The sequence below is a fragment of the Carassius carassius genome, chromosome 37 (assembly GCF_963082965.1).
Source record: "Carassius carassius chromosome 37, fCarCar2.1, whole genome shotgun sequence".
Taxonomy (NCBI): domain Eukaryota; kingdom Metazoa; phylum Chordata; class Actinopteri; order Cypriniformes; family Cyprinidae; genus Carassius; species Carassius carassius.
The window spans coordinates 24,420,513-24,432,954 of NC_081791.1; the positions used below are offsets into that span (position 1 = coordinate 24,420,513).

General features: G+C 34.8%; 1 protein-coding gene across 4 annotated transcripts in view; it reads right to left on the reverse strand.

Moving 5' to 3' along the window:
• The window catches only part of nhsa (Nance-Horan syndrome a (congenital cataracts and dental anomalies)), a 107,628-nt gene that overhangs the window by 10,712 nt on the left and 84,474 nt on the right, over window positions 1-12,442 (reverse strand). For 2 of the 4 annotated variants that reach the window (XM_059528334.1, XM_059528333.1), the window contains exons 2-5: window positions 5,878-6,030; window positions 4,871-5,007; window positions 4,743-4,787; window positions 2,227-2,289 (exon numbers count right to left, since the gene is read on the reverse strand). In XM_059528334.1, the coding sequence (XP_059384317.1) occupies window positions 2,227-2,289; window positions 4,743-4,787; window positions 4,871-5,007; window positions 5,878-6,030 (398 nt within the window). Of the gene's footprint in view, window positions 1-15; window positions 191-2,226; window positions 2,290-4,742; window positions 4,788-4,870; window positions 5,008-5,877; window positions 6,031-12,442 lie in introns of those variants that run through there. The other 2 variants (XM_059528335.1, XM_059528337.1) reach the window with 2 other exon arrangements.

The window sequence follows — 12,442 nt, forward strand, 5'->3', positions numbered from 1 at the left end:
AATCAGTTACCTTACCTTGTGGAGTTTACAGTGTTAACTAAAGAAGTTTGGAGAGTTTAGTGGCTGTCACCCAGCCACATATGAACATGCACATTGTTAAAGCAAGCTGTGATATTCTGCCTCGGTGTGTCTTTTTCCCATCCGGTCAATGAGAATCTCACAATAAACAGCAACCCCCCAAAAAAGGGTTACTACGGAAACTTCTCCCAAAATCAGAAGAGGACGAAAAGAATGAGGGAAGCACCACAAAAAGAGATGGACAGAATCAAAAGGAGTTTATGACCGTTTTGTTTGCCAGCACTGAAATGAGGGGCGAGGGGTGAAGTGGAGTTTTGAAAAACACAGGATCAAAGCAGGGAAAAAAAAGGAGTGCATGGAGCCAAAATGAGCAGGAGAGGAGGGAACATAGGGGGCTGGGAAAGAGCCAAATGTGACAGTTTGATTTCTCCATCTGGCTCGTGTTCAAAAGCTATTTTGATTAGAAAAGAAACTAGACATTAGGGGAATGAAAGAATGCCATTCATGAAGTTCAGCAGCAGAAAGAGAGAAACACAGAGCGTAAAGGAGCACGAGGAAACAGAAAAAGTGAACATTATAATATGTATACAAAACCTATATCAAGAGTCCAAAATTTACATTTTGGCAACCTTGCAATGGCAAGTGATTAAAAAATGTCAATAAAAATATATATAAAATTTTTTTTTTAACAATAATAATAATAATAATAATAGTGTTTATATTTAAAAAGGAGTGAGAAATAATTATTAAGTTTGACCATAATAAAATAATAGTAATAATAATATATTTTTAAAATATAAAATAAGCAAATATTGGCAGAGTTTATTTTGCCATGTTCTTTGCAACCACACAGGATGACCCAGTATGAATACGTAAAACTGCACAAAAATATTTGCACAAAATTTTTTTTTCATTAGTATCCCATCTATTCCATTATTTTGTGTCACTAAATTAATTTCTAGAGGAAACTGTGATTACAGATTAGATTATATTTCTTTATATTATATATTACTTATACGTATATTACTGTTTTTTCATTGTACTTAAAAGTATGCATCATGTTGCCAAAACCCATCACAGCCATTTTTTGTATTTATTTTTTTTTACTTTAAATTAATTTTGGACCTTAAATATGCCTTGAAATAGATCAGAAAAGACAAGCAACAACAAGTGACAAGTGAAGAGAAATTTTCAAAAGGGACCTTATGACAGAATATTCTATTCGCTCTTTAAAGCATCTATCTTGGAGTCAGGCGCACAAGCAGGGGTTTGTGGGTAAGCCACAGTGCCCGGAGTTGATGGGTAATTATATTTTTCTGCCACAGACACACACACACACACACACAGTCAGACAGCAGCTCTACCCTGGAAACCATATCATTAAGAAACCTCAGACCTGCGCACTTCCGTGTGTGTGTGTTTATCGTAGACATTCTTCACAAAGTATTTCAGGAGCATAATGCTGGAGAGGCTATGAGAAGGGCAGTGTTTTATTAATCTGTGCTAGTGCTGATTTATACTGCATTACCAGGGTTGAAACAAGGGCAAAGATAAAGAAGATAATTCAAAGTGACTTGGATTTGCCAAAACACGTGGAAGCCCATTTCCATATGTTATTAAAAAAAAAAAAAAAAGGTAAAATGAGACATTTTATCTCACAATTCTGGGAAATTACAAGTTCTGAGACCTCAATTATAAATAGGTTAAGAACTAAAACTTTTGGAAGTTAGTTTATGCTTTTATAAAGGTCAAAAATGCCCAATCGAAATCAATTCACACACATTTTCCATAATTCAGATTTGCACTCATATGCACAGATGATCATCATTTTGACATTTGCATATCCAGTTGAAATTTCAGGCGTACTGCTGATGTTAGAAGGTAGTAGCATCAGAAGAGGAGTTTTAAAGAATTAGACAATAGTTAGTTATATATATTATAGATATGTTAGACAAACACAAAATAGTCCTGTTCAGATTACATTCAGAAGTTAATATCTGATTGTGTTTATAATAAAACTTATGAGAGTTAAATAACATTAACACAGACATGTTTTGAAGGTTCTATCTTATGTAAGATTTTCTGTTAAAGCACTGATCTAGAAGCAGTTTTGGCCTCATCCCCATGATTATGATTTGATTAAGGATGTAAAACTGTTTCTAGATCAGCGTGAATGTAGGATTTAGGAGACATTTGGGGGTAAAATACCTTTCTGCTCCATGGGGAAAAATGACAACACTCAGTAGGGGAGGAGGACCGGGTGCTTTGGAACTACAACACATACAAACACAAAGATGGACATGAATGTGAGGATGAACATGAACACAGAAATGAATGAACACAATGAGGGTGCATCTGCTTCCATATCAGAACTGAAAGAACAGCTGCGATTCACGGTGCTTGTCAAAACACAACGTGATAATATAGATTTAGTTGATTAAATATAATTAAAAGCTCGTCCTCAGTTCTGCAGCAACTGAAACATTTATAACACCCAATTCACATCTAGAGTTATTATGGATTATAGACTCCTATTTTTGATTTACAGTTTTTTTTTCTATTGATGGACTGGAGTGGTGTGGAATACTTGTGGATTGTTATGATGTTTTTATCAGCTGTTTGGACTCTCATTTTGACGGCACCCATTCACTGCAGAGGATCCATTATTGAGCAAGTGATGAAATGCTAAATTTCTTCAAATCTGTTCTGATGAGGAAACAAACTCCTTATCAGAATAAATCATGGATGGCCTGAGAGTAAATAAATAAGCACAATTTCATTTTGAAGGGGTGTAATATTTCTCAAAATCATGGTTTACTAAGTAAAGGTATGTAATCTAGCACAGATGACTGAACACCTGTCAGCAACACATGAACACCCTGAAATAAATAGAGTTATTATAGGAGCCTTAACAAAGAAATGAACGTTGTTTGTCCACATGGCTTGCTGCGAAAGAAGAGTTATTTTCATAATGACTAGCCTTGTACAAACAAGTAAGTGCTTAATGTCCTTAAAGCACGACATCCAGTGAGACACTCCCTGTTCTTTAAAACAGCTGGATCAAAATAATCATTAAATAATCATTCGACTGGAATGACTACTCATGCATGGGTAAAAAAAGAAAGAAAGAAACTGGCAACCTGATTAATATAGATGTTTACCTGCATCTGCTTTACTCACGGCAAGTCACAGATACAAACTATGAGGTTGAAAATAAATGCATAATCTAAAACATTATGATTTTATGAACCTCAGTGCAAAGAAAATGTCAAAAATCTCTAAATGACTGTGAAGTATGTGCATGGTCTTATCATACTTTCCAAGTTATTTGCCTTCTGAAAAAGAAGTGTGCTTAATTGTTTAAGTGTGCACTTATAGCATATTTTTAAGCAACCATACTTGCAGATAATATAATATTAGTGAAGTGAAAGTTTACTTAAGTGTAAATACACATTCATGTCAGTGCTTTCATCAAGGGCATTTTCTTATTTTCTTCTTTTTTAAAAATACATTTTAAATCATTATGTTTTAATAATCTTTTTATTAATTATTAAAGTGCACATTTTGATGTGTTGATTAGCATACTAAAGCACTTGTAAAATATTTTATTATAATTTTAACTGTCTGTAGTGTTATTCAATATAACATTTAACCTGTTAACTGCCTGCTGTATATTCTATTACCCTTTTCCCCTATCACATATTTTAGTAATCATCCTAAATGAGATATTATTTGAAAGTTTATGTTGTTATGGAAAATTGCTATGGTACTTTAAATACTTTAAAGCGGGATCCTCCCTCTTTTGGGCAGTGTCAAGTGTAATATTACAAAATTTACTGCAATATTTACATAATAAAAACAAAACAAAATAATATTGTGACAGAAATTTATAAATTTGTCAAAGGAAAATCCATTTTAAAAAATCTGTGGAGTTTGGGTGTCACCCAGTGGCTATTTTTGGTATAGGGACTAAAAATTCTCACAGGGACTGCGATGTTTGTGATATCAACTTAAAATTTGAAACATAACTAAGTTAGACATGCAGTTTTAAATAAAACTTTTTTTTAGTACAGTGCATTTTCTTTACAGTAAACTTACACTTAATTTTTTTTAAATGCCAGCTTTAGTCATGTATTCCAAAGTGTTCATGAATTACAACCATTGAAGTTTGTGTATTTTCATATCTATGTTCAGAAATGGGGGTGACAGTTAAGAGGCTAAAGTTAATACAATAATTACATTTAAATGTACTGAACTGCATATTTCACCATTTCAAATATGTATTTAAATAAATATACATACATAACATACACATTTCAATATAAATTACATTAAAGTACATTTTAGTCTACTATAAATGTTCGGCAGCAAACTTTAACCATATTTCAAAGACAAAATAAGAAATTATGGAATTATATGCAAAGACATGCAATTTTAGTGGGTCACTCTCTTAACACTCTTAACTAATTCCATTTAGTATAAATTTTAATTATGATATATTTTAACTTAATTTCAAATAACATGCAATATACTGTCCGAAAATATTATATTAACTATGTGCTTAAGTATATTCTTTTAAAATAGGTTATTTGTGTAATAAATACGTTTTTGAAAAAAATGCTGAAGTGCACGTCTTTTTCAAAAGGCAAAAATACAAAAATAAAGGACAACAAGAATGGATTCATTCAGCTAAAATCAAAGATCTCCATGCAGTGTGTGTTTACCTGTGCTTGTGTTGTCTGAGTTTCTATGTCTCTCTCTGTCCTTTCCTAAACACACAGACACACCATCATCAACATCGTCTACAATCACACTATAGATCAGAGCTGCAGGCCAGTGGGTCGATGTTTACCGTGGTGAGGGGTCTGTCTCTCTGTTGGCGTCTGCGGTGGGCATGGGGCGACGGGTAGGTGGGCATGGGCGGAGCCATGGAGATGGAAATGGTCACCCTGCGCTCTCTCTCGCTGACCTCCTGCCTCTGCTGCTGGTCTGATGAGCAGTTTCACACACAACAGACAAATCCGTAAGTCAGTTTTATCAAATGATCAATTATATCTGGAGCAGAAAATAGTGCTGGAAGGGTTACACTGAAGCTGAATACTTACTTTACCTAAATGCAATATAATAACAGTGATGCCTGCAAGCACCACTAGTATTTAGAAATGAGTTATATGAAATCATAATCATAAAAATGATGTTCTGTTTTTGTCCTTTTTTTTAATCGTTTTACTTTTGGTAATTTTTGACATTTATAATTGATATGTAAAGTGGAGATTTAAAGATTTAATGATTTAATGTATCATAGCATGTGGATGATTTTTGTCATCTGATATCCTTCTGCTGTTTTACCCACTACGCATTACACATACAAATAAATAGATTCTGTTTAAAGAATACACATGTTCATATTACTATAATTGTAATAGTTCTATCCTGTCATTTACAGTGTTGAAATGAAATGAAATCTAAATATTAGATTAAAAAACTTACAAAAGAAAATTAGAATTGTTTCCTTGGCAACTAATTGAAAGCACTAAATTACTAAAACTAAAACAGAAACTGCAAAAATAAAGCAACCTTACTAACAACATTACTACAATTTTAAATGAAAATATAAACAATAAGCGAGTTAATTTTTTTTTTTAACAAATACTATAATAGTATATAAATAATACTAAAATAACACTGGTCCTTTAAAAAAGAAACTTGATGCTTCTATCTTCGTCCTCTAGAGGGCAGTGTTCACTGCCAGTGAATGGAGGATTTTCACTAGAGCGAACAACTTTGCTTAGATGAGCTCAGAAGGTGTTCACTGGGTGATTGATAACTGTTCAGTATTGATTCATAAGTGTGTCTAACCTCTGTACAACGCCCGCAGGCTCTGTTTGGCATTACGATGCAGCTCTTCCACACACGCGGGCCGAGTCGATGGCAGAAACACATTTCTCTGCAGGTGCCATGGAGCCTGATAATGTCCACTCAGTTTACTCTCAATGTCCAGATTAGACAGCGCTGCAGATGAAAGAGAAAATCTGTTACAAAATATCACTTGTACATCAGTAAACATATGTTTTATCATCCATGTTGACATGTGAAAGACACATACAAATAGTTTTACAACATATATTCTTCCCTCTTCAATAAAGATTCAGGCATTATTGCATATCCTCTTGACTTTAAGCTTTACCGAGATAATCTATGCACACAAAGTGAAACAATAGTCTTCAGTTGATATGAGCTGGTTAAGAATGTAGACCTTTAACTCAGTAGCTGAAAACTAAACCTGCTCTAATGACTTCCTCAAATGCTTTCAGAGAATCTGCTTCTGGTGTAAAGAGCAAATAAACTGAGCGGCTGATCAAATAGCCCAACATTAGCAAAACAATGCTGCAATCTGCCAGTGACTAATGCATCACTGTATGAGATCTATCTATCTATCTATCTATCTATCTATCTATCTATCTATCTATCTATCTATCTATCTATCTATCTATCTATCTATCTATCTATCTATCTATCTATCTATCTATCTATCTATCTATCTATCTATCTATTTAGCTAGCTAGCTAGCTAGCTATACTATTTGTGGTTGAAAAGTAATGTTTCACATGTTTTGTGACTACACATATTGCAGACACGCATTCATTTCTCGGTTATGAATAGACATAGAGTGTCTGTGTGTCTGGCTGGGATGCTGCAGGCAGTTTTGACTATAATATAAGTGAATAGACGTACAGCTCCTCTTCCTCTGCCGTCATTAGCACACAGCAGCATTAATGCAGCACAATCTAGGTCACAAACTCAATAGAGCACAAGTCTGTGTCTTTGTTATCTCTGTGTGTGCTCCTTTAAGACACACACACAAGTGCACACACACACACTTTAATATCTTGCACACTTTACAGCAAAATTACATTTTATGATGCAAATAATAAATGTGACCCTGGACCACAAAACCAGTCATAAGTGTCAATTTTTTAAAATTGAGATTTGTACATCGTATGAAAGATGATAAATAAGGTTTCCATTCATGTATGTTTTGTTAGGATAGGACAATATTTTGGCTGAGATACAACTATTTGAAAATCTGAAATCAGAGGGTGCAAAAAAATCCAGATACTGAGAACGTCGCCTTAAAAGTTGTCCAGATGAAATTCTTAAAAATGCATATTACTAATCAAAATTTATGGTATTTACAAAATATCTTCATGGAACTGATATTTACTTAATATCCTAATGATTTTTCGCATTAAAGATCGATAATTTAGACTTTCTATGACATCTGTAAATGTTCAGTAAAGTAAAAACAATTTGCCAGTATTCTATGGCAACATTGGGTAAAATCGGGTAAAATAAATGATTTATTCTTGTGTTTTAATCAACTAATATGAGACAATACTTAATATAAATTTTACTTAGACTGGTGTAACCATGCTGAAAATTCAGCTTTGCATCACGGGAATAAATGTATTTTTACAATATATGAAAACTAAAACTATTTAAATTGTAATGTGTTTTCACAATATTACTGTTATTACTGTATTTTTGATCAAATAAATGCAGCCTTGGTGAGCATAAGTGGACTGCTAAAACAGAAAACAATCTTGCCACCCCCAAACTGTTTATTATCCCCAAAATTACACAAATCCCATTTAAATATGATCCTCTACAACACAGACATGCTGATCTGCGGAGCATGACATCACCCTAACACAGAGCTCTTCTGAGAAAATGCATCACGGACCTTGTTTACAGCAGACAAGGGGCGTCTGCTAAACATTTCCTCCAGTACCTGCTCTGTGTCGTCCTGGACCCTTTCTGCTCATATATATGCCTGTTCTGCAGACCACCTCTGCCATCCCATACCCTGTTCCCCTTTGTAGCTTTGCCAGATTATTTCTCTCATTTTTGCCCTCTGAGGATGTCTCCCATCTGGGACTGGATTCAAAGGTTTTGTTTAAGGGGAATATCTATCTGGAAGCAAGCTGGACCAGAGTTCTGGGTCTTGATCAAAGACGCCTGACTGTGAAGATGAACCGACCCTCAGATGTAATGCCTTTCACTGTGAAAAATAAAGCTTCCAGAGACAATTTCACATGTCACAAGAGAACCTGTGGTTCAGAGAAAGACCCGCCGGGCCTAATGTGTCCTCTAGAACCAATACACTGATCTGAAGAATGTATCATCAAGAGTTTTCCTCCAAAGCAACTAAAGAATTCAACATCACTCTTAAAAATAAAAGTTCCAAATGGGGGCTTTCTCTGTAAAGCTATAAAGGAAACATTTTTGGTTCTCCAAAGATCCTTTCAGCGATCAGTTATTAAAATAATATTTTTTTTTCCTAAGTGTAAAGCACATTTTAATCATCTGAAAAACCTTCCATGGGCAGGTAAGATTTTTTTTAAAGGTTTTTGAAAATCTTTTCTGCTCACTAAGGCTGCAATTATGGCCTTAACATAAAATGTAATTTAAATGAATTTTCGGCATCAATAATCTCATATTCAGTGTCACATGATCCTTCAGAAATCATTCTAATATGCTGATTTGCTGCTCAACAAACATTTATTATTACTATCAATGTTGAAACGTTTTTGCTGCTTAATATTTTTGGTGGAAACTGTGATGCATTTTGTTTTCAGGACACTTTGATAAATAGAAAGTCCAAAAGAACAGCATTTACTGATAACAGAAATCTTTTAATCAATTTAATGCATCCTTGCTGAATCAAAGCAGTAATTTCTTTCAAAAAACATCTTACTGACCTCACAGACTGACTGACTGTAGTGTACACTCACAAGTCAAGTCAAAAGATCTGACCTCTGATCTCAAGCTTCATTATGCCAAACATTCTCAATGACCTTGAAAATATGCTTAGTGACCGTTGTTTTAAGGACTAATCTGAGAAATCCCCAACAGCATGTCCGTTTGTCTTGTTTAATTGCCCTCGGCTGTATGGATGGGGTAAAAATCGTAGCTTGATTTTCCTGAATTCACTCTAGTTTGATGTTTATTTACAGTGCCACCCTTCTAATCTTGGGATGAAATATTCACATCCATTAGTCCGAGATGACTCATTCTGTGAAGGCCACAACATGGTAAATATGGGTGATGGTGACTGGGCACTCAGTGTGGCTGAAAACACGGGGAAGGTTTAAACCAGGGTTTCCAAGTATGCTCCCCAAGGGGAGACCCCCCACTGAGGACTGAACTAATGCCCTTCTTGGTTGTCTTTATCCAGATAGACATGGCTCCAGTCAACCATGGTGATCATGGTAGCATCTCAGCATCTCAGCCTTTGAGCCCCTGCAGCCCATCAACTCACCATCAGCATGAAAACCAGCACTGATGTCCTAGACGGCACCATGCAACTAAACGCAAAAAATCACATAATGCAACTGAACACACAGGCATGTTAAATTTACATTTCACTGATCTAATTTAATTTGCAAGTCTACAATCAAAATTTTTATGCTGACATGCACATAATTTTTATAGGGGTTTAGTGGAAATAAAAAGTATATTTTGTTGAACTTATCACATAATGGGAGGTTGCACATTCAAAAATAAATAATGCTAAAAAATTAAAATAGAAAAGTATTAGTATAGTATTTTAGTATAAATACTAAAGTTACATTTTTAATAAAGTGTGTACATTTATTAAAATATACATTTAAATGTAAAAATTTAATTATATAAAAAATGATCAATAAAACATTACATATAATTTTTTTATTAATTAATAATAATAATAATAATAATAATACATTTAGGATAAATTATATGATATATATAAAAAATGGTAAATATGTATATATATAACCAGTTGTTTATAATCTTGTGCATGCTTTTGTGGAGATAATACAGTATTGATGTGATTTGACCTAAAAACATAATGTTTCGTACTCTGGAAAGGGTCAAATGAGGACAATGCATAAATAATAAAGTGCATTAAAAAAGAATGAACAGTGATTCTGACCCAGAAGCCTTTCTATAAATCCATAACAGAAACCACAGCAGGGAATTTACAAACCTTTTTACCTTCAAATACTTAGAAAATGCCTACAAATGCCAAAACCAAAATTAATTCTCATGTTGAGACTGCAGAATTCTTTCTATTTCATTCCTTTGTATATTAAACAGAAAATATGCTAAAAATGGGAATTTTTGCCAAGCAACAATAGATCATCCAGAATTTCTGAAACTCAGTCAGTCAGTTAATCCAGGGCGAGGTAGTTGTGCTGGGAAGGGGGCTGGGAGCTCTCTTCCTCATAAAGCTGTTTGGTTGTTAGTTGTTTAGCAGCATGGGGTAGAGAGCAACCCAGCAGTGATCTCTAACAGCTCTTTCTTTATATCCCTCCACAGTCCAAACACCTCAGTCATCTCAGAGAGGGAAGGGCATTTGTCTATGTGGGTCCTTTCAGCAGCTGTTACACCTAATTGATAAACACCCTAAAGTGTTTCCACACTAAACCGAGAAAAAGAATCAAGTTGAGTGAATTTATAACATTTGAGCATAGCATTTTAGTGCAAAAAGGTGATCACGGAAGCAGTCATTCATCAAATTTTGCTTAAATAATAGAGATGTCACTTTATAACTGGCCATCAATCCATTCAACCAAGCATTAAACAACAAAGACAACGTGCAAATTAACATCGCTATCAACAGACACAATTAATTCTTAGTGAATTCCCCCTTCTCCACACAAATCAAGAGAAATCTGGCCAAAGTAGTCACCTCCAATTCCTCTGCTCTGCAAAGACATGAGTAAACAGCAATAGAAACAATAGAAATGGTTAATGGAGACTGCTTGTCTACTGATGGTATCATCTAAGATAAGCCAACAGGCTTATTCTGGCATGAGAAGTGGAGATGGGAAACAGAACGGGCTTTATCACTCAACCTTTTCCTTTCCTGATGTTTTTCCCTGCTATTCTTCTATTATCAATGTTATCCATAGATTAAACATGGTGAAACTTACATTTTTAATGCCACAGATGGAAAGCTGAGCTAAAGTTGGAGGCCTTGGCGTGGATTCATGCTGGATATTCCAAAACCTCAAACATTCATTTTCATTTTGGAAGTAAATTTAATAGATATTTCAACTACAACAGAACATACTTTCAGAACATTTTATATAGTTACAGTGTTGGATTTCATAACTTTCTCAGCAATATCTTCAACAATATCTCTTTTGCTGTAAATATCAATGGTGCAGAATCTAACCTTTATATGGTTTATATACCTGAACCTGAAATAACCTGAAAAAGGCCAGTGATTTGCATCAGGGACAGCAACCATTGCCAATGCAAAATGGCATAATAATAAAATATTATTTTAAAAATATCATTTTAAAATTTTTAAATGCTTAATATCCTTTTATTACACGTTCACATTTTATGAATAAATCAGATACATGAATAGAATAAAATAAAATGAATGGCTGAAATTAAATGGCTGATGCAAAATTCAATATCCAATTTCACCCATGCCAATATATCATGCAACCCCTTTACAGCTGACTTGCAAGCAAATGTATAACGACTGAACAAACCTTAAGGCTTACCTATTTCCCAAGCTCAAACCCACCATTTTCAGTCAACAGTCACTATCTAATCATCAGCCACTGGTTGTGACACAAACCCTGTGCCAAACCCAGACCGTTGACATTCCCCAATCCAAACACACCACACACACCTTCCAACGTGGGAAAGTCTAGCCCTCCAAATGTTAGCCATTCATTTCAATGAAACCACACCTCACTGAAGACCACCTTCCCTCCTCTTGGGTCACAGCACATTTGGTATTACCACAATTGAAATGTTTGTGTTTACTTACAGAAGAGCCAAAATAACTAAAGTGTGCCAATTCATCTTCCAGGTACACATCATCACAACCATACAATGCTGTTAATAAACCCACTGAGCCATAGAAGAGCCAAAGTAATGCATATTTTACATTGTCAGTATGATGCAAAAGTAAATTTAGCAACATTCAAAGTACATGAGTTCACTTAAGTTGGAGTTTCTAGGCTATAAAACAAACTACATCCAGGGAAAAGATTGCAATGCAGGATTTGGCAGTTATGGATAAACTCTAAAACATAAGAAGCCATAAGAAGCTACAAAGTGTAGCATTCAAGATGTCACTGTAACAGGAGACGTCTACTGTACCTTTAGACCGTAACGGCATGCAGCATCCGAGAGCCATGACTGTAGTGGAGCGTCTCAGCCAAGCTGGTCAGCAAGGGATGAGTATGTCTTTATCATTCCTCTTGTTTTTTTCCTCGTGTTTTCATTTGATTTTCTGCTTCAGCCCCCTGGGGCTTGTTCATCACCCCCATGGAATCACAGCACACTTCTATCTCTCTCTCTCTCTCTCTCTCTCTCTCTCTCTCTCTCTCTGACTGACTAACTGTGACCTCAG